This window comes from Octopus bimaculoides, chromosome 6 (assembly GCF_046866305.1).
Source record: "Octopus bimaculoides isolate indiv1 chromosome 6, ASM4686630v1, whole genome shotgun sequence".
Lineage (NCBI taxonomy): Eukaryota > Metazoa > Mollusca > Cephalopoda > Octopoda > Octopodidae > Octopus > Octopus bimaculoides.
In genome coordinates, this window is record NC_142933.1 from 119,248,788 (window position 1) to 119,269,605 (window position 20,818).

The following is a 20,818-nucleotide window of genomic DNA, read 5'->3' on the forward strand; positions in this document are numbered from 1 at the left end:
GATTGGTACTTTATTTTATTGACCTTGAAAGGATGGAAAGCAAAGTCAGCTTTGCAGTATTTGAACTCAGGACCTAAAGCCTGAAGAAATGCCACTCAGCATTTTGTCCAATGCACCAACAATTCTGTCAGCTCGTTACCTAAATAATCAATGATATCATTATGGAACCCTGATTCTTGTAAATTTTAATGGTGTCTCTTTTGCTGGTAGAACCAAGTCAGGCCTTTGGTCAAACAGTCCCTTCCTCAAACAGTCCCTTCCTCAAACAGTCCCTTCCTCAAACAGTCCCTTCCTCAAACAGTCTCAGCAGCCCTAAAAGAAAAGTGTCATGGCCACTGCTCTTGTTTCTCCAACAATGTCATAAAAAAAAATAAATGTTTTAAGATGAAGTTCTCCAGGGGTTAATGTTGCTTTTCCACTCAGTTGAATCAATAAAATAAATTAGATACAGGAGTCAGTTTAATTCAGCATTCATAACTAATCATTCTATCTTATGAATTTAAACAAATATTCACATAACTAAAAACTAAAAACTAATGACCTAAAATTGCTTTCTATTTTTTCTTAAAAACAGACGATTTTGTTTTAGATATTTTTTTTTGTGTATTTTGCTGTTTCACACGAATGTTTATATGCTCCCAGGGGCAGAATGGCTGTTGTTATTGTTCTTGTTGATGTGTAGTACCAGATTAACTCATACTGAGGAGACCTATGATCAGAGGCATTCCAGTCATGACTACCCTGTCATATATTGGAAGCAGTGTATCTTGGATGACATTATCTAATGTGCCATTTTTTATGAGAGTACAGTGTACTTTGAGGGGGGATTGAGTGGGTTTTTCTTGAGAAGAAAGTTCATTAGTGAAGAAAGCTATATCCAAGTTGAGAATTAAATTGATAATTAATTGAATTCATTCAGGTATACATTTAATGCCCATTTTTCTGTAGCCCAGTCCTCAGTCAAATCATCCAACCCATGCTAGCATGGAAAGCAGACGTTAAACGACGACGATGATGATGATGATGATGATGATGATGTGGATTGGATGGGGACATAAATCAGGGTTTTAGGATACCAATCTTTACCTGTCTTCAAGTAGAGGACATTGCTTTCATTCTACCAGTCTTCTACCAGATAGAGTGACATCATATCACTGTTTTACTCAGATGGTGTTAAGCAAAGCCAAGAAATGTCAACATTCATGCACAGACTCATATATCATAGGCTTCCATGTAGTTTCCAGCAAACAATTTCACTCACAAAGCATTGGCTACCTCTGTTACCACACATTCTGAATCCAAAACCACATCATTGCAAAACAAACTTCTTTACTACACAGCTATGGCTGCACTTATTGGTTCACTTTAACAATATTTTGGTTTCATGCCTGGAAAATCATAAGAGTTCATAAAAAATTAATTTAATCCTTCAGTATTTAAGTTATTCTCTCAAATGTGATGCTTATTTATTTACATAATTTTGAACTAATCATGCATCATCTTGTAGCTTTGAGACTTTCCTGATATGACTGTTTATCTTTAGGACATTGCAGGATATTTGTGAGAGGCTTGATCTGGCTAGTTTGACCATAAAACAGGTTGAATATTTAGTCTGGATATTATGGATGGTTTGAATGCTAAAGGGTTAAACAAAAATTTCTTTTAAAAAGCATAATTTTAATAAAGAAACTTCAAATTATTTAAAAGTTCTTTATAATATTCTCTTCTTCTTTTTTTTTTCTTTTTAACTTGCAGAAAATACAGAAAAGAGACCAACTGACTGTTGACCAGATGGATATTTCAAAAAGCATCATTGAAACAAACATCCAAATTGTAAACAATGTCAGTAAAAAAGTACACAAACAACTGGAAAAATTAGGAACATATATGAAAGGAACTGAAATAAGGCGCCCAGACTAAGAGAATGGTTACACTTCAAATTGCACTGTGTATATGCATGTGATACATACATACATACATACATACATACATACGTACGTACGTATGTACATACATACATACATACATACATAGGTTGGACAAAATAATGGAAACACCTAGCATCATAGTATCATAATTTTAAAATATTTATAAAACCACCAAAAGCTAGTATATTTTCACATTTTTTTTTATTTATTATTAGTGTTGCTTAATATGTTTTGCTAAAAATTGATGTTTCTTTTCAGATATCATCAGAAGTTAATTAAACTTCATTAAAATGACAGAGCTATCGGACTTTCAAAGAGGTCAAATTGTTGGTGCTCGTATGGCAGGCACTAGCGTAACGAAAACAGACGAAATGTTAGGTGTATTAAGAAGTACTGTCTTGAAAGTAATGACAGCCTTTGAGAAAGAGGGAAAAACCTCATCGAAACAAAACTCCGGAAGAAAACCAAAACTTTCAGATAGGGACTGTCGGACTCTTACGTGAATTGTTAGAAAGGATCACAAAAGTACAGCTCCCAAAATTACTGCAGAGTTTAATGACCACTTTGAGAACCCAGTTTCCACAAAACTGTTTGCCGGGAGCTGCACAGAACTGGATTTCACGGGAGGGCTGCAATCAGAAAAGCACTACTTTCAAAAACAAACGTTGCAAAGCATTTAGAGTGGAGTAAAAACCGACAGAATTGGTCCCTAGAGCAGTGGGAGAATGTTATTTTCTCGGATGAGTCATTCTTTACCTTATTTCCGACCACTGGCTGAATATACATGTGGAGACAGCCAAAAGAAACATTTGACGCAGACTGCCTTCTTCCAACTGTTAAACATGGAGGAGGATCTGGGGGGCTATATCTTGGAAATCTGCCGGCCCAATGGTTTCCCTTCATGGCAGAATTAATAGACAAGACTATTTAAGCATTTTATCAGATCAAATCCATCCTATGGTTGCGGAACTGTTTCCAGAGGGAAACGCATTCTTTCAGGATGATAATGCACCAATTCACACAGCTAAAGTTGTTACTGAATGGCACGAGGAATATTCTACTGAAGTTGAACATCTTATTTGGCCACCACAGTCCCCAGATCTCAATATTATTGAACATTTATGGCGCATTTTAGAAAAACAAGTAAGGAGTTGATATCCTCCACCATCATCACTACAAGAACTGGAGACTGTTTTAGCTGAAGAATGGACAAAAATTCCTTTGCAAACAATTCAAACTTTGTATGAGTCCATACCATGTAAAATTCAAGCTGTAATTACTGCCAAAGGTGGTCCTACCTCATATTAAATTAAATTTGTTTGAAATTTTAAGGTGTTTCCATTATTTTGTCCAACCCCTGTATGTTTATATACATATACATATGTGTGTGTGTGTGTGTGTATAGATATTGTTGTTCAGTTCCAAGTTAATACTGTCTTGCTCAACATTATCTGACATGCCCCTTTATTCTTAAGACAGCAAAATGTAATTTGAGCAATTTTGTCAGCTATTTCTAGCAGTTCTTGAAGTTACATACAGGGGCTCTCTCTATAGTTCATACGTATTTGTGTGTGTGTGTGTGTGTGTGTGTGTGTCTGGTTGCACACATACATGTGTGTGTGTGAGCATGTATGTCATTATAGTTGTTTAATTCCAAGTTGGCCCTGACCAAACATATGACTGTCGAGAGCAACTCAACTGTGATCACCCCCAACTCTTTCAGGTGTAATATGTTCTGTACAACATCATTTCTTAAGATGCACTAACCAGGCATTGAACTGGCAGAATCGTTAGCACACTGGATGGAATGCTTAGCAGTATTTCATCCATCGCTATGTTCTGAGTTCAAATTCCACTGAGGTCGACTTTCCTTTTCATCCTTTTGGGGTCGATAAATTAAGTGCCAGTTGAGTACTGGGGTCAATGTAATCAACTATCCTCCTCCACCAAATTTCAGGCCTTGTGCCTATAATAGAAAAGATTATTTCTTAAGATGGTAGGAGGAAATTTGAGCAAGACTTGGCTTTTATTTATATCAGGTTGAGTGACCACTAAGGGCCAACATGTGAGAGAGAGAGTGTGTTTGTGTGTAGGTGTATGTATGTGTCTGAGTGCGCATATGCGTGTAAGGGTCTGTGTAGTATTTTTGTTTTTATTCTCACTAGTGTATTATGTTATCTCTATTATACGGGCAACAGTAATAAAGGTCTTTCATCATATCTCCTGTAACAAAGTGAAGTTGTTTGTGTATATTACTAAAGTATTATATCAGTAGTCCATGCTGTAAGTATTTGATGCCATTTACTAAAGAATAAAGAACTAGTACATAGTAGTTTGTTCAATAAAACTTGAATAACAGTGTCATCATTTTATAGTTTTTCTTGCAACAAGAATCTCTCTTACCAGAAATGTATGTGTGTGTGTGTGTGTGTATGGATAGATAGATAAATAAATATATATATATATATATATATATATATATATATATATATATATGTAAGTGAAAAGTCATATAGTTTTCATGAAGCATTGTCTGTTAAATGTGTCTTTTATTTGTTTTTTGTTTTTGTTTTTGTTTTTTATTTAAACCAAAATAATACAGTGTATTAAAAATACATGTCAATGGTTAGTACTTGGTATTTCAATACTTCCAATATAGAATTCATTGCATTTGATAAAGATGATTTTATACACCCTGTATGACTGCAGACATAATACTTGATCTGTCAAAAACAGAAATGCCACACTCAAAATATCGAAATAGCCACTGAAGCCACAGAAAGAAACATTGGGAACCTGAGGATAAAAGAACATATTTTCATTAACAAGTACAGCAAAAGATTTCAACTGGATGCAATTGTTTGGTTATTATAGCATTTCAAAACAAGCCTTCACACACAACAGAACAGAGATGTCAGCTAAAAATTTTTTGTCTCCAAACATTTCCAGAAGAAGCTGTTCTAACCCTGAAATATTGAAATAACAGGAAAAAATACTAACCATCAACCTGTATTATTCATTTTTAATAACTTCCACTGTTTTGGCCTCATACTAATTAAAGCTTTGTGAGTAAATTTGGTTGACAGAACTGTGGCAGAAACGTTAGGAAGCCGGGTTCAAATTCCACCGATGTCAACTTTACCTTTCATCATTTCAGGGTCGATAAATTAAGTACCAGTTACGCACTGGAGTTCAATGTAATTGACTTAATCCGTTTGTCCCCTCTGTGTGTAGCCCTTTGTGGGCAGTAAAGAAATAAGAAACTGAAAGAAGAGCACGTGTGTGTGTGTGATTGTCCCCCACCACTGCTTGACAACAGTTGTTGGTGTGTTTACATGCCTGTAACTTGGCGGTTCACCAAAATAGACCGATAGAATAAATAGGATTTACATGAAAAATATGTACTAGGGTCAACTCATTCAACTAAAAAAAACTCTTCAAGACAGTGTCCCAGCATGGCCACAGTCTAATGATTGAAACAAGTAAAAGATAGAAGTTAACAGGTGTGTGTGAGTGTAAATGTATATATATATATATATACCATCATCGTTTAACATCCGCTTTCCATGCTAGCATGGGTTGGACGATTTAACTGAGGACTGGTGAACCAAATGGCTACACCAGACTCCAATCTAATCTGGCAGAGTTTCTACAGCTGGATGCCCTTCCTAACGCCAACCACTCTGAGAGTGTAGTGGGTGCTTTTACGTGTCACCTGCATGTAGGGCAGTCAGGCGGTACTGGCAATAGCCTCGCTCAAAATGGTGTATTTTATGTGCCACCTGCACAGGAGCCAGTCCAACAACACTGGCAACGATCTTGCTCGAATGTCTTTTCACGTGCCGCCTTCACAGGAGCCAGCCCAGCGACACTGGCAACGATCTTGCTCGAATGTCTTTTCACGTGCCACCTGCACAGGAGCCAGTCCAGCGACACTGGCAACGATCTTGCACGAATGTCTTTTCACGTGCCACCTGCACAGCAGCCAGTCCAGCGACACTGGCAACGATCTTGCTCGAATGTCTTTTCACGTGCCACCTGCACAGAAGCCAGTCCAGCGGCACTGGCAACGTTGTTGCTCGAATGTCATTTCACGTGCCACCTGCAAAGGAGCCAGTCCAGCGACACTGGCAATGATCTTGCTCGAATGTCATTTCACGTGTTACCTGCACAGGAGCCAGTCCAGCGGCACTGGCAACGATCTTGCTGGAATGTTTTTTCACGTGCCGCCTTCACAGGAGCCAGTCCAGCGACACTGGTAACGATCTTGCTCGTATGTCTTTTCACGTGCCACCTGCACAGGAGCCAGTCCACCAACACTGGCAACGATCTTGCTCGAATGTCTTTTCACGTGCAACCTGCACAGAAGCCAGTCCAGCGGCACTGGCAACGATCTTGCTCGAATTTCTTTTCACGTGTCACGTGCACAGCAGCCAGTCCAGCTCCACTGGCAACGATGTTGCTCGAATTTCATTTCACGTGCCACCTGCAAAGGAGCCAGTCCAGCTCCACTGGCAACGATGTTGCTCGAATTTCATTTCACGTGCCACCTGCACAGGAGACAGTCCGGTGACACTGGCAACGATCTTGCTCGAATGTCTTTTCACGTGCCACCTGCACAGGAGCCAGTCCAGCGACACTGGCGATGATCTTGTTCGAATGTCTTTTCACGTGCCACCTGCGCAGGAGACAGTCCACCAACACTGGCAACGATCTTGCTCGAATGTCTTTTCACGTGCCACCTGCACAGAAGCCAGTCCAGCAGCACTGGCAACGATCTTGCTCGAATGTCTTTTCACGTGCCACCTGCGCAGGAGACAGTCCACCAACACTGGCAACGATCTTGCTCGAATGTCTTTTCACGTGCCACCTGCACAGGAGCCAGTCCAGCGGCACTGGCAACGATCTTGCTCGAATGTCTTTTCACGTGCCACCTGCACAGAAGTCAGTCCAGCGGCACTGGCAACGATCTTGCTCGTATGTCTTTTCACGTTCCACCTGCACAGGAGCCAGTCCAGCGGCACTGGCAACGATCTTGCTCGAATGTCTTTTCACGTGCCACCTGTACAGAAGCCAGTCCAGCGGCACTGGCAACGATCTTGCTCGAATGTCTTTTCACGTGCCACCTGCACAGAAGCCAGTCCAGCGGCACTGGCAACGATCTTGTCGTATGTCTTTTCACGTGCCACCTGCACAGAAGCCAGTCCAGCAACACTGGCAACGATCTTGCTCGAATGTCTTTTCACGTGCCGCCTTCACAGGAGCCAGCACAGCGACACTGGCAACGATCTTGCTCGAATGTCTTTTCACGTTCCACCTGCACAGGAGCCAGTCCAGCGACACTGGCAACGATCTTGCTCGAATGTCTTTTCACGTGCCACCTGCACAGGAGCCAGTCCAGCGACACTGGCAACGATCCTGCTCGAATGTCTTTTCACGTGCCACCTGCACAGGAGCCAGTCCACCAACACTGGCAACGATCTTGATCGAATGTCTATTCACGTGCCACCTGCAAAGGAGCCAGTCCAGCGGCACTGGCAATGATCTTGCTCGTATGTCTTTTCACGTGCCACCTGCACAGGAGCCAGTCCAGCGGCACTGGCAACGATCTTGCTCGAATTTCTTTTCACGTGTCACGTGCACAGCAGCCAGTCCATCGCCACTGGCGATGATCTTGTTCGAATGTCTTTTCAAGTGCCACCTGCACAGGAGCCAGTCCAGCGGGACTGGCAACGATCTTGCTCGAATGTCTTTTCACGTGCCACCTGCACAGGAACCAGTCCACCAACACTGGCAACGATCTTGCTCGAATGTCTTTTCACGTGCCACCTGCACAGAAGCCAGTCCAGCGGCACTGGCAACGATCTTGCTCGTATGTCTTTTCACGTGCCACCTGCACAGAAGCCAGTCCAGTAACACTGGCAACGATCTTACTCGAATGTCTTTTCACGTGCCACCTGTACAGAAGCCAGTCCAGCGGCACTGGCAACGATCTTGCTCGAATGTCTTTTCACGTGCCACCTGCACAGAAGCCAGTCCAGCGGCACTGGCAACGATCTTGCTCGTATGTCTTTTCACGTGCCACCTGCACAGAAGCCAGTCCAGCAACACTGGCAACGATCTTGCTCGAATGTCTTTTCACGTGCCACCTGCACAGGAGCCAGTCCAGCGACACTGGCAACGATCTTGCTCGAATGTCTTTTCACGTGCCACCTGCACAGGAGCCAGTCCAGCGACACTGGCAACGATCTTACTCGAATGTCTTTTCACGTGCCACCTGCACAGCAGCCAGTCCAGCGACACTGGCAACAATCCTGCTCGAATGTCTTTTCACGTGCCACCTGCACAGGAGCTAGTCCACCAAAACTGGCAACGATCTTGCTCGAATGTCTTTCCACGTGCCACCTGCAAAGGAGCCAGTCCAGCGGCAGTGGCAAGGATCTTGCTCGTATGTCTTTTCACGTGCCACCTACACAGGAGCCAGTCCACCAACACTGGCAACGATCTTGCTCGAATGTCTTTTCACGTGCCACCTGCACAGAAGCCAGTCCAGCGGCACTGGCAACGATCTTGCTCGTATGTCTTTTCACGTGCCACCTGCACAGAAGCCAGTCCAGTAACACTGGCAACGATCTTGCTCGAATTTCTTTTCACGTGTCACGTGCACAGCAGCCAGTCCAGCTCCACTGGCAACGATCTTGCTCGAATGTCATTTCACGTGCCACCTGCAAAGGAGCCAGTCCAGCGACACTGGCAACGATCTTACTCGAATGTCTTTTCACGTGCCACCTGCACAGGAGCTAGTCCACCAAAACTGGCAACGATCTTGCTCGAATGTCTTTCCACGTGCCACCTGCAAAGGAGCCAGTCCAGCGGCAGTGGCAATGATCTTGCTCGTATGTCTTTTCACGTGCCACCTGCACAGGAGCCAGTCCAGCGGCACTGGCAACGATCTTGCTCGAATTTCTTTTCACGTGTCACGTGCACAGCAGCCAGTCCATCGCCACTGTCAACGATGTTGCTCGAATGTCATTTCACGTGCCACCTGCAAAGGAGCCAGTCCAGCGACACTGGCAACGATCTTGCTCGAATGTCTTTTCACGTGCCGCCTTCACAGGAGCCAGTCCAGCGGCACTGGCAACGATCTTGCTCGTATGTCTTTTCACGTGCAACCTGCACAGAAGCCAGTCCAGCGGCACTGGCAACGATCTTGCTCAAATGTCTTTTCACGTGCCACCTGCACAGAAGCCAGTCCTGCGGCACTGGCAACGATCTTGCTCGAATGTCTTTTCACCTGCCACCTGCACAGAAGCCAGTCCAGTAACACTGGCAACTATGTTGCTCGAATGTCTTTTCACGTGCCACCTGCACAGGAGCCAGTCCAGCGACACTGTCAACGATGTTGCTCGAATGTCATTTCACGTGCCACCTGCACAGGAGCGAGTCCAGCGACACTGGCAACAATCCTGCTCGAATGTCTTTTCACGTGCCACCTGCACAGGAGCCAGTCCACCAACACTGGCAACGATCTTGCTCGAATGTCTTTTCACGTGCCACCTGCACAGGAGCCAGTCCAGCGGCACTGGCAGCGATCTTGCTCGAATGTCTTTTCACGTACCACCTGCACAGAAGCCAGTCCAGTAACACTGGCAACGATCTTACTCGAATGTCTTTTCACGTGCCACCTGTACAGAAGCCAGTCCAGCGGCACTGGCAACGATCTTGCTCGAATGTCTTTTCACGTGCCACCTGCACAGAAGCCAGTCCAGCGGCACTGGCAACGATCTTGCTCGTATGTCTTTTCACGTGCCACCTGCACAGAAGCCAGTCAAGCAACACTGGCAACGATCTTGCTCGAATGTCTTTTCACGTGCCACCTGCACAGGAGCCAGTCCAGCGACACTAGGAACGATCTTGCTCGAATGTCTTTTCACGTGCCACCTGCACAGGAGCCAGTCCAGCGACACTGGCAACGATCTTACTCGAATGTCTTTTCACGTGCCACCTGCACAGCTGCCAGTCCAGCGACACTGGCAACGATCTTGCTCGTATGTCTTTTCACGTGCCACCTGCACAGAAGCCAGTCCAGTAACACTGGCAACGATCTTACTCGAATGTCTTTTCACGTGCCACCTGTACAGAAGCCAGTCCAGCGGCACTGGCAACGATCTTGCTCGAATGTCTTTTCACGTGCCACCTGCACAGAAGCCAGTCCAGCGGCACTGGCAACGATCTTGCTCGTATGTCTTTTCACGTGCCACCTGCACAGAAGCCAGTCCAGCAACACTGGCAACGATCTTGCTCGAATGTCTTTTCACGTGCCACCTGCACAGGAGCCAGTCCAGCGACACTGGCAACGATCTTGCTCGAATGTCTTTTCACGTGCCACCTGCACAGGAGCCAGTCCAGCGACACTGGCAACGATCTTACTCGAATGTCTTTTCACGTGCCACCTGCACAGCAGCCAGTCCAGCGACACTGGCAACAATCCTGCTCGAATGTCTTTTCACGTGCCACCTGCACAGGAGCTAGTCCACCAAAACTGGCAACGATCTTGCTCGAATGTCTTTCCACGTGCCACCTGCAAAGGAGCCAGTCCAGCGGCAGTGGCAAGGATCTTGCTCGTATGTCTTTTCACGTGCCACCTACACAGGAGCCAGTCCACCAACACTGGCAACGATCTTGCTCGAATGTCTTTTCACGTGCCACCTGCACAGAAGCCAGTCCAGCGGCACTGGCAACGATCTTGCTCGTATGTCTTTTCACGTGCCACCTGCACAGAAGCCAGTCCAGTAACACTGGCAACGATCTTGCTCGAATTTCTTTTCACGTGTCACGTGCACAGCAGCCAGTCCAGCTCCACTGGCAACGATCTTGCTCGAATGTCATTTCACGTGCCACCTGCAAAGGAGCCAGTCCAGCGACACTGGCAACGATCTTACTCGAATGTCTTTTCACGTGCCACCTGCACAGGAGCTAGTCCACCAAAACTGGCAACGATCTTGCTCGAATGTCTTTCCACGTGCCACCTGCAAAGGAGCCAGTCCAGCGGCAGTGGCAATGATCTTGCTCGTATGTCTTTTCACGTGCCACCTGCACAGGAGCCAGTCCAGCGGCACTGGCAACGATCTTGCTCGAATTTCTTTTCACGTGTCACGTGCACAGCAGCCAGTCCATCGCCACTGTCAACGATGTTGCTCGAATGTCATTTCACGTGCCACCTGCAAAGGAGCCAGTCCAGCGACACTGGCAACGATCTTGCTCGAATGTCTTTTCACGTGCCGCCTTCACAGGAGCCAGTCCAGCGGCACTGGCAACGATCTTGCTCGTATGTCTTTTCACGTGCAACCTGCACAGAAGCCAGTCCAGCGGCACTGGCAACGATCTTGCTCAAATGTCTTTTCACGTGCCACCTGCACAGAAGCCAGTCCTGCGGCACTGGCAACGATCTTGCTCGAATGTCTTTTCACCTGCCACCTGCACAGAAGCCAGTCCAGTAACACTGGCAACTATGTTGCTCGAATGTCTTTTCACGTGCCACCTGCACAGGAGCCAGTCCAGCGACACTGTCAACGATGTTGCTCGAATGTCATTTCACGTGCCACCTGCACAGGAGCGAGTCCAGCGACACTGGCAACAATCCTGCTCGAATGTCTTTTCACGTGCCACCTGCACAGGAGCCAGTCCACCAACACTGGCAACGATCTTGCTCGAATGTCTTTTCACGTGCCACCTGCACAGGAGCCAGTCCAGCGGCACTGGCAGCGATCTTGCTCGAATGTCTTTTCACGTGCCACCTGCACAGAAGCCAGTCCAGTAACACTGGCAACGATCTTACTCGAATGTCTTTTCACGTGCCACCTGTACAGAAGCCAGTCCAGCGGCACTGGCAACGATCTTGCTCGAATGTCTTTTCACGTGCCACCTGCACAGAAGCCAGTCCAGCGGCACTGGCAACGATCTTGCTCGTATGTCTTTTCACGTGCCACCTGCACAGAAGCCAGTCAAGCAACACTGGCAACGATCTTGCTCGAATGTCTTTTCACGTGCCACCTGCACAGGAGCCAGTCCAGCGACACTAGGAACGATCTTGCTCGAATGTCTTTTCACGTGCCACCTGCACAGGAGCCAGTCCAGCGACACTGGCAACGATCTTACTCGAATGTCTTTTCACGTGCCACCTGCACAGCTGCCAGTCCAGCGACACTGGCAACAATCCTGCTCGAATGTCTTTTCACGTGCCACCTGCACAGGAGCTAGTCCACCAAAACTGGCAACGATCTTGCTCGAATGTCTTTCCACGTGCCACCTGCAAAGGAGCCAGTCCAGCGGCAGTGGCAATGATCTTGCTCGTATGTCTTTTCACGTGCCACCTGCACAGGAGCCAGTCCACCAACACTGGCAACGATCTTGCTCGAATGTCTTTTCACGTGCCACCTGCACAGAAGCCAGTCCAGCGGCACTGGCAACGATCTTGCTCGTATGTCTTTTCACGTGCCACCTGCACAGAAGCCAGTCCAGTAACACTGGCAACGATCTTACTCGAATGTCTTTTCACGTGCCACCTGTACAGAAGCCAGTCCAGCGGCACTGGCAACGATCTTGCTCGAATGTCTTTTCACGTGCCACCTGCACAGAAACCAGTCCAGCAACACTGGCAACGATCTTGCTCGAATGTCTTTTCACGTGCCACCTGCACAGGAGCCAGTCCAGCGACACTGGCAACGATCTTGCTCGAATGTCTTTTCACGTGCCACCTGCACAGGAGCCAGTCCAGCGACACTGGCAACGATCTTACTCGAATGTCTTTTCACGTGCCACCTGCACAGCAGCCAGTCCAGCGACACTGGCAACAATCCTGCTCGAATGTCTTTTTACGTGCCACCTGCACAGGAGCTAGTCCACCAAAACTGGCAACGATCTTGCTCGAATGTCTTTCCACGTGCCACCTGCAAAGGAGCCAGTCCAGCGGCAGTGGCAATGATCTTGCTCGTATGTCTTTTCACGTGCCACCTGCACAGGAGCCAGTCCAGCGGCACTGGCAACGATCTTGCTCGAATTTCTTTTCACGTGTCACGTGCACAGCAGCCAGTCCATCGCCACTGGCAACGATGTTGCTCGAATGTCATTTCACGTGCCACCTGCAAAGGAGCCAGTCCAGCGACACTGGCAACGATCTTGCTCGAATATCATTTCACGTGTTACCTGCACAGGAGCCAGTCCAGCGGCACTGGCAACGATCTTGCTCGAATGTCTTTTCACGTGCCGCCTTCACAGGAGCCAGTCCAGCAGCACTGGCAACGATCTTGCTCGAATGTCTTTTCACGTGCCACCTGCACAGAAGCCAGTCCAGCGGCACTGGCAACGATCTTGCTCGAATGTCTTTTCACGTGCCACCTGCACAGGAGCCAGTCCACCAACACTGGCAACGATCTTGCTCGAATGTCTTTTCACGTCCCACCTGTACAGAAGCCAGTCCAGCGGCACTGGCAACGATCTTGCTCGAATGTCTTTTCACGTGCCACCTGCACAGAAGCCAGTCCAGCGGCACTGGCAACGATCTTGCTCGTATGTCTTTTCACGTGCCACCTGCACAGAAGCCAGTCCAGCAACACTGGCAACGATCTTGCTCGAATGTCTTTTCACGTGCCACCTGCACAGGAGCCAGTCCAGCGGCACTGGCAACGATCTTGCTCGAATGTCTTTTCACGTGCCACCTGCACAGGAGCCAGTCCAGCGACACTGGCAACGATCTTACTCGAATGTCTTTTCACGTGCCACCTGCACAGCAGCCAGTCCAGCGGCACTGGCAGCGATCTTGCTCGAATGTCTTTTCACGTGCCACCTGCACAGGAGCCAGTCCAGCGGCACTGGCAACGATCTTGCTCGAATTTCTTTTCACGTGTCACGTGCACAGCAGCCAGTCCATCGCCACTGGCAACGATGTTGCTCGAATGTCATTTCACGTGCCACCTGCAAAGGAGCCAGTCCAGCGACACTGGCAACGATCTTGCTCGAATGTCATTTCACGTGTTACCTGCACAGGAGCCAGTCCAGCGGCACTGGCAACGATCTTGCTCGAATGTCTTTTCACGTGCCGCCTTCACAGGAGCCAGTCCAGCGGCACTGGCAACGATCTTGCTCGAATGTCTTTTCACGTGCCACCTGCACAGAAGCCAGTCCAGCGTCACTGGCAACGATCTTGCTCGAATGTCTTTTCACGTGCCACCTGCACAGGAGCCAGTCCACCAACACTGGCAACGATCTTGCTCGAATGTCTTTTCACGTGCCACCTGCACAGGAGCCAGTCCAGCGGCACTGGCAGCGATCTTGCTCGAATGTCTTTTCACGTGCCACCTGCACAGAAGCCAGTCCAGCGGCACTGGCAACGATCTTACTCGAATGTCTTTTCACGTGCCACCTGCACAGGAGCCAGTCCACCAACACTGGCACCGATCTTGCTCGAATGTCTTTTCACGTGCCACCTGCACAGAAGCCAGTCCAGCGGCACTGGCAACGATCTTGCTCGTATGTCTTTTCACCTGCCACCTGCACAGAAGCCAGTCCAGTAACACTGGCAACGATCTTGCTCGAATTTCTTTTCACGTGTCACGTGCACAGCAGCCAGTCCATCGCCACTGGCAACGATGTTGCTCGAATGTCATTTCACGTGCCACCTGCAAAGGAGCCAGTCCAGCGACACTGGCAACGATCTTGCTCGAATATCATTTCACGTGTTACCTGCACAGGAGCCAGTCCAGCGGCACTGGCAACGATCTTGCTCGAATGTCTTTTCACGTGCCGCCTTCACAGGAGCCAGTCCAGCAGCACTGGCAACGATCTTGCTCGAATGTCTTTTCACGTGCCACCTGCACAGAAGCCAGTCCAGCGGCACTGGCAACGATCTTGCTCGAATGTCTTTTCACGTGCCACCTGCACAGGAGCCAGTCCACCAACACTGGCAACGATCTTGCTCGAATGTCTTTTCACGTCCCACCTGTACAGAAGCCAGTCCAGCGGCACTGGCAACGATCTTGCTCGAATGTCTTTTCACGTGCCACCTGCACAGGAGCCAGTCCAGCGGCACTGGCAACGATCTTGCTCGAATGTCTTTTCACGTGCCACCTGCACAGGAGCCAGTCCAGCGACACTGGCAACGATCTTACTCGAATGTCTTTTCACGTGCCACCTGCACAGCAGCCAGTCCAGCGACACTGGCAACAATCCTGCTCGAATGTCTTTTTACGTGCGACCTGCACAGGAGCTAGTCCACCAAAACTGGCAACGATCTTGCTCGAATATCTTTCCACGTGCCACCTGCACAGGAGCCAGTCCAGCGGCACTGGCAGCGATCTTGCTCGAATGTCTTTTCACGTGCCACCTGCACAGCAGCCAGTCCAGCGACACTGGCAACAATCTTGCTCGAATGTCTTTTCACGTGCCACCTGCACAGGAGCCAGTCCAGCGGCACTGGCAACGATCTTGCTCGAATTTCTTTTCACGTGTCACGTGCACAGCAGCCAGTCCATCGCCACTGGCAACGATGTTGCTCGAATGTCATTTCACGTGCCACCTGCAAAGGAGCCAGTCCAGCGACACTGGCAACGATCTTGCTCGAATGTCATTTCACGAGTTACCTGCACAGGAGCCAGTCCAGCGGCACTGGCAACGATCTTGCTCGAATGTCTTTTCACGTGCCGCCTTCACAGGAGCCAGTCCAGCGGCACTGGCAACGATCTTGCTCGAATGTCTTTTCACGTGCCACCTGCACAGAAGCCAGTCCAGCGGCACTGGCAACGATGTTGCTCGAATGTCTTTTCACGTGCCACCTGCACAGGAGCCAGTCCACCAACACTGGCAACGATCTTGCTCGAATGTCTTTTCACGTGCCACCTGCACAGGAGCCAGTCCAGCGGCACTGGCAGCGATCTTGCTCGAATGTCTTTTCACGTGCCACCTGCACAGAGGCCAGTCCAGCGGCACTGGCAACGATCTTGCTCGAATGTCTTTTCACGTGCCACCTGCACAGGAGCCAGTCCACCAACACTGGCACCGATCTTGCTCGAATGTCTTTTCACGTGCCACCTGCACAGAAGCCAGTCCAGCGGCACTGGCAACGATCTTGCTCGTATGTCTTTTCACCTGCCACCTGCACAGAAGCCAGTCCAGTAACACTGGCAACTATCTTGCTCGAATGTCTTTTCACGTGCCACCTGCACAGGAGCCAGTCCAGCGACACTGGCAACGATCTTGCTCGAATGTCTTTTCACGTGCCACCTGCACAGGAGCGAGTCCAGCGACACTGGCAACAATCCTGCTCGAATGTCTTTTCACGTGCCACCTGCACAGGAGCCAGTCCACCAACACTGGCAACGATCTTGCTCGAATATCTTTTCACGTGCCACCTGCACAGAAGCCAGTCCAGCGGCACTGGCAACGATCTTGCTCGAATGTCTTTTCACGTGCCACCTGCACAGGAGCCAGTCCACCAACACTGGCAACGATCTTGCTCGAATGTCTTTTCACGTGCCACCTGCACAGGAGCCAGTCCAGCGGCACTGGCAGCGATCTTGCTCGAATGTCTTTTCACGTGCCACCTGCACAGGAGCCAGTCCACCAACACTGGCAACGATCTTGCTCGAATGTCTTTTCACGTCCCACCTGCACAGAAGCCAGTCCAGCGACACTGGCAACGATCTTGCTCGAATGTCTTTTCACGTGCCACCTGCACAGAAGCCAGTCCAGCGGCACTGGCAACGATCTTGCTCGTATGTCTTTTCACGTGCCACCTGCACAGAAGCCAGTCCAGCAACACTGGCAACGATCTTGCTCGAATGTCTTTTCACGTGCCACCTGCACAGGAGCCAGTCCAGCGACACTGGCAACGATCTTGCTCGAATGTCTTTTCATGTGCCACCTGCACAGGAGCCAGTCCAGCGACACTGGCAACAATCCTGCTCGAATGTCTTTTCACGTGCCACCTGCACAGGAGCCAGTCCAGCGGCACTGGCAGCGATCTTGCTCGAATGTCTTTTCACGTGCCACCTGCACAGGAGCCAGTCCACCAACACTGGCAACGATCTTGCTCCTATGTCTTTTCACGTGCCACCTGCACAGGAGCCAGTCCAGCGACACTGGCAACGATCTTGCTCGAATGTCTTTCCACGTGCCACCTGCAAAGGAGCCAGTCCAGCGGCAGTGGCAATGATCTTGCTCGTATGTCTTTTCACGTGCCACCTGCACAGGAGCCAGTCCAGCGGCACTGGCAACGATCTTGCTCGAATTTCTTTTCACGTGTCACGTGCACAGCAGCCAGTCCATCGCCACTGGCAACGATGTTGCTCGAATGTCATTTCACGTGCCACCTGCAAAGGAGCCAGTCCAGCGACACTGGCAACGATCTTGCTCGAATATCATTTCACGTGTTACCTGCACAGGAGCCAGTCCAGCGGCACTGGCAACGATCTTGCTCGAATGTCTTTTCACGTGCCACCTGCACAGAAGCCAGTCCAGCGGCACTGGCAACGATCTTGCTCGAATGTCTTTTCACGTGCTACCTGCACAGGAGCCAGTCCACCAACACTGGCAACGATCTTGCTCGAATGTCTTTTCACGTCCCACCTGTACAGAAGCCAGTCCAGCGGCACTGGCAACGATCTTGCTCGTATGTCTTTTCACGTGCCAACTGCACAGAAGCCAGTCCACCAAAACTGGCAACGATCTTGCTCGAATATCTTTCCACGTGCCACCTGCACAGGAGCCAGTCCAGCGGCACTGGCAGCGATCTTGCTCGAATGTCTTTTCACGTGTCACGTGCACAGCAGCCAGTCCATCGCCACTGGCAACGATCTTGCTCGTATGTCTTTTCACGTGCCACCTGCACAGAAGCCAGTCCAGCAACACTGGCAACGATCTTGCTCGAATGTCTTTTCACGTGCCACCTGCACAGGAGCCAGTCCAGCGGCACTGGCAACGATCTTGCTCGAATGTCTTTTCACGTGCCACCTGCACAGGAGCTAGTCCACCAAAACTGGCAACGATCTTGCTCGAATATCTTTCCACGTGCCACCTGCACAGGAGCCAGTCCAGCGGCACTGGCAGCGATCTTGCTCGAATGTCTTTTCACGTGTCACGTGCACAGCAGCCAGTCCATCGCCACTGGCAACGATCTTGCTCGTATGTCTTTTCACGTGCCACCTGCACAGAAGCCAGTCCAGCAACACTGGCAACGATCTTGCTCGAATGTCTTTTCACGTGCCACCTGCACAGGAGCCAGTCCAGCGGCACTGGCAACGATCTTGCTCGAATTTCTTTTCACGTGTCACGTGCACAGCAGCCAGTCCATCGCCACTGGCAACGATGTTGCTCGAATGTCATTTCACGTGCCACCTGCACAGGAGCCAGTCCAGCGGCACTGGCAACGATCTTGCTCGAATTTCTTTTCACGTGTCACGTGCACAGCAGCCAGTCCATCGCCACTGGCAACGATGGTGCTCGAATGTCATTTCACGTGCCACCTGCAAAGGAGCCAGTCCAGCGACACTGGCAACGATCTTGCTCGAATGTCATTTCACGTGCCACCTGCACAGGAGCCAGTCCAGCGGCACTGGCAACGATCTTGCTCGAATGTCTTTTCACGTGCCGCCTTCACAGGAGCCAGTCCAGCGGCACTGGCAACGATCTTGCTCGAATGTCATTTCACGTGCCACCTGCACAGGAGCCAGTCCAGCGGCACTGGCAACGATCTTGCTCGAATGTCTTTTCACGTGCCGCCTTCACAGGAGCCAGTCCAGCGGCACTGGCAACGATCTTGCTCGAATGTCATTTCACGTGCCACCTGCACAGGAGCCAGTCCAGCGACACTGGCAACAATCCTGCTCGAATGTCTTTTCACGTGCCACCTGCACAGCAGCCAGTCCAGCGGCACTGGCAACGATCTTGCTCGAATGTCATTTCACGTGTTACCTGCACAGGAGCCAGTCCAGCGGCACTGGCAACGATCTCGCTCGAATGGTGCTATTTACGTGCCACTGGCACGGAAGCCAGACAGTTGCTCTGGCAATGATCACGCTCGGACGGTGCTCTTAGTGCTCCACTTGTACAGGTGCCTTCATGATTTTGCTCTCGCTTGCCTCAGCAGATCTTCCCAAGCTGAGTTTAGTGTTCCTACAAATATAGTGTCCAATGGAGGAATGGTACGCACAAGTGGGCTGGCTACATCCCTGGCAGAGGCCTTGGATTTTGGTCTCACTTGGCTCGCCGGGTCTTCTCACGCACAGCATATTTCCAAAGGTCCCGGTCACAAGTCATTGCCTTAGTGAGGCCTAATGTTCAGAGGTCGTGCTTCACCACCTCATCCCAGGTTTTCCTGGGCCTGCCTCTTCCACTGGTTCCCTCAACCGCTAGGGTGTGGCACTTTTTCACACAGCTATCCTCATCCATTTTCGCCATATGACCATACCAGTGCAATCGTCTCTCTTGCACACCACAACTGATGCTTTTTATGTTTAGCTTTTCTCTCAAGATACTTACACTCTGTCAGGTATGCACACTGACATTACTCATCCATCAGAGCATACTGGCTTCATTCCTCGTGAGCTTACGCATGTCCTCAGCAGTCACGGCCCATGTTACACTGCCATGTAGCATAGCTGCTTGTACACATGTAGCATGGCTGTTCGTACACAATATATATATATATATATATATATATATATATATATAAAACCGATGCTGGTGTGTTTACGTCCCCTTGCCTAAGTAGTTTGGCAAAATAGACTGATAGAATAAGAACTAGGCTTACAAAGAATAGGTTCTGGAGCAGATTTGCTCAACTAAAGGCAGTACTCCAGCATGGCCACAATCAAATGACTGAAACAAATAAAAGAATATATATAAAACAGCCATTTTTAGAATGTTAAAATGAAAAAAAATTGCAATGAAGAATTCAAGATTCCTTTATTTTTTCAATTTCTCCAAAACTGTCTTCAAATCTTTGCAACCAGCCATAAATTTTTTCATAAATATAACTCAAGGTTTTCCCGCAAGAAGCCATTGTTTCTGATATGTTTTCCAAACGTTCTTCTGTGTTCAGTTCTCTTTGCTGAGTTGACTAAAATTAGCATTAAAAAAACAAATACAATTAGTTAACTTATCAGAATATGTGCCTATCTTTAGTGATTTAGCAAATACAACTGGCTGAAAAACGAAGGTGGCTCCATTGAGATTTGAACTTAGAACAAATATCACAAGACAAAAGTAAGAACAGCTACTACAAGATATTTTTGTCCAATGTTCTAACAACACTGCTATTCCACTGCCCTTAATTTCAAACACAAGCAGAAAGCCAGAAATTTGGAGAAAGGAGACAGTCATTGAAATCAATACCTGCCTTCTAATATTTTATTGGTATTTTATTGATTGACTCCTGAGGGAATGAAAGGCAAAACTGACCTTGGCAGAATTTGAACTTAGAAGTAAAATGTTGGGGAAAATACCACAACATATTTAGTTCAATGCTCTAAAGATTCTGCCAGTCAGTTCACCACCTTTGAAAACTTATGTAATTACTATAATTGGTGTTAATTTTCAACAGCATTTCCTTCTCCATCGATTTCCTGGTACCTTTGGTTCTGAAACCATTCCAGATTACTGACTTTTCTGAACCAGAGCTGGTCACACTCTAAATTAAATATGGAATTTACTTAAATGATTAAATGAAATACAGGTACCTACTTGTACATTAGTATAAATGGCTCTGGCTATACTTATACTAAGATTGGAACAATACAGAGAAGATTAGCATGACCCTGCGCAAGGATGACATGCAAATTTGTGAAGAGTTCCATATTTCTTGCCATAAAAACCATTCCAAAACAGACTCAGAAGCA

The 20,818-nt window shown here is 48.3% G+C and overlaps 2 protein-coding genes and 1 non-coding gene across 8 annotated transcripts in view; 2 read left to right on the forward strand and 1 right to left on the reverse strand.

The window, feature by feature from the left end:
- LOC106881512 (uncharacterized) overlaps nt 1–4,286 on the forward strand; it is an 85,517-nt gene extending 81,231 nt beyond the window's left edge. Inside the window, exon 22 of the mRNA XM_089353511.1 lies at nt 1,756–4,286. Coding sequence (XP_089209637.1) covers nt 1,756–1,920 — 165 coding nt within the window. The 3' untranslated portion in view covers nt 1,921–4,286. The remainder of the gene's footprint in view (nt 1–1,755) is intronic.
- A 15,583-nt stretch (nt 4,287–19,869) lies between these two features.
- Nucleotides 19,870–20,818, reverse strand: part of LOC106873605 (uncharacterized) — a 50,768-nt gene continuing 49,819 nt past the window's right edge. For all 6 annotated transcript variants that reach the window (XM_014921045.3, XM_014921049.3, XM_014921047.3 and 3 more), the window contains one exon: nt 19,870–20,040. In XM_014921045.3, the coding sequence (XP_014776531.1) occupies nt 19,876–20,040 (165 nt within the window). In that variant the 3' untranslated portion in view covers nt 19,870–19,875. The remainder of the gene's footprint in view (nt 20,041–20,818) is intronic.
- Nucleotides 20,674–20,782, forward strand: LOC128248222 (U6 spliceosomal RNA). Its single transcript, XR_008264509.1, has one exon. It is a non-coding gene; the product is annotated as a U6 spliceosomal RNA (small nuclear RNA).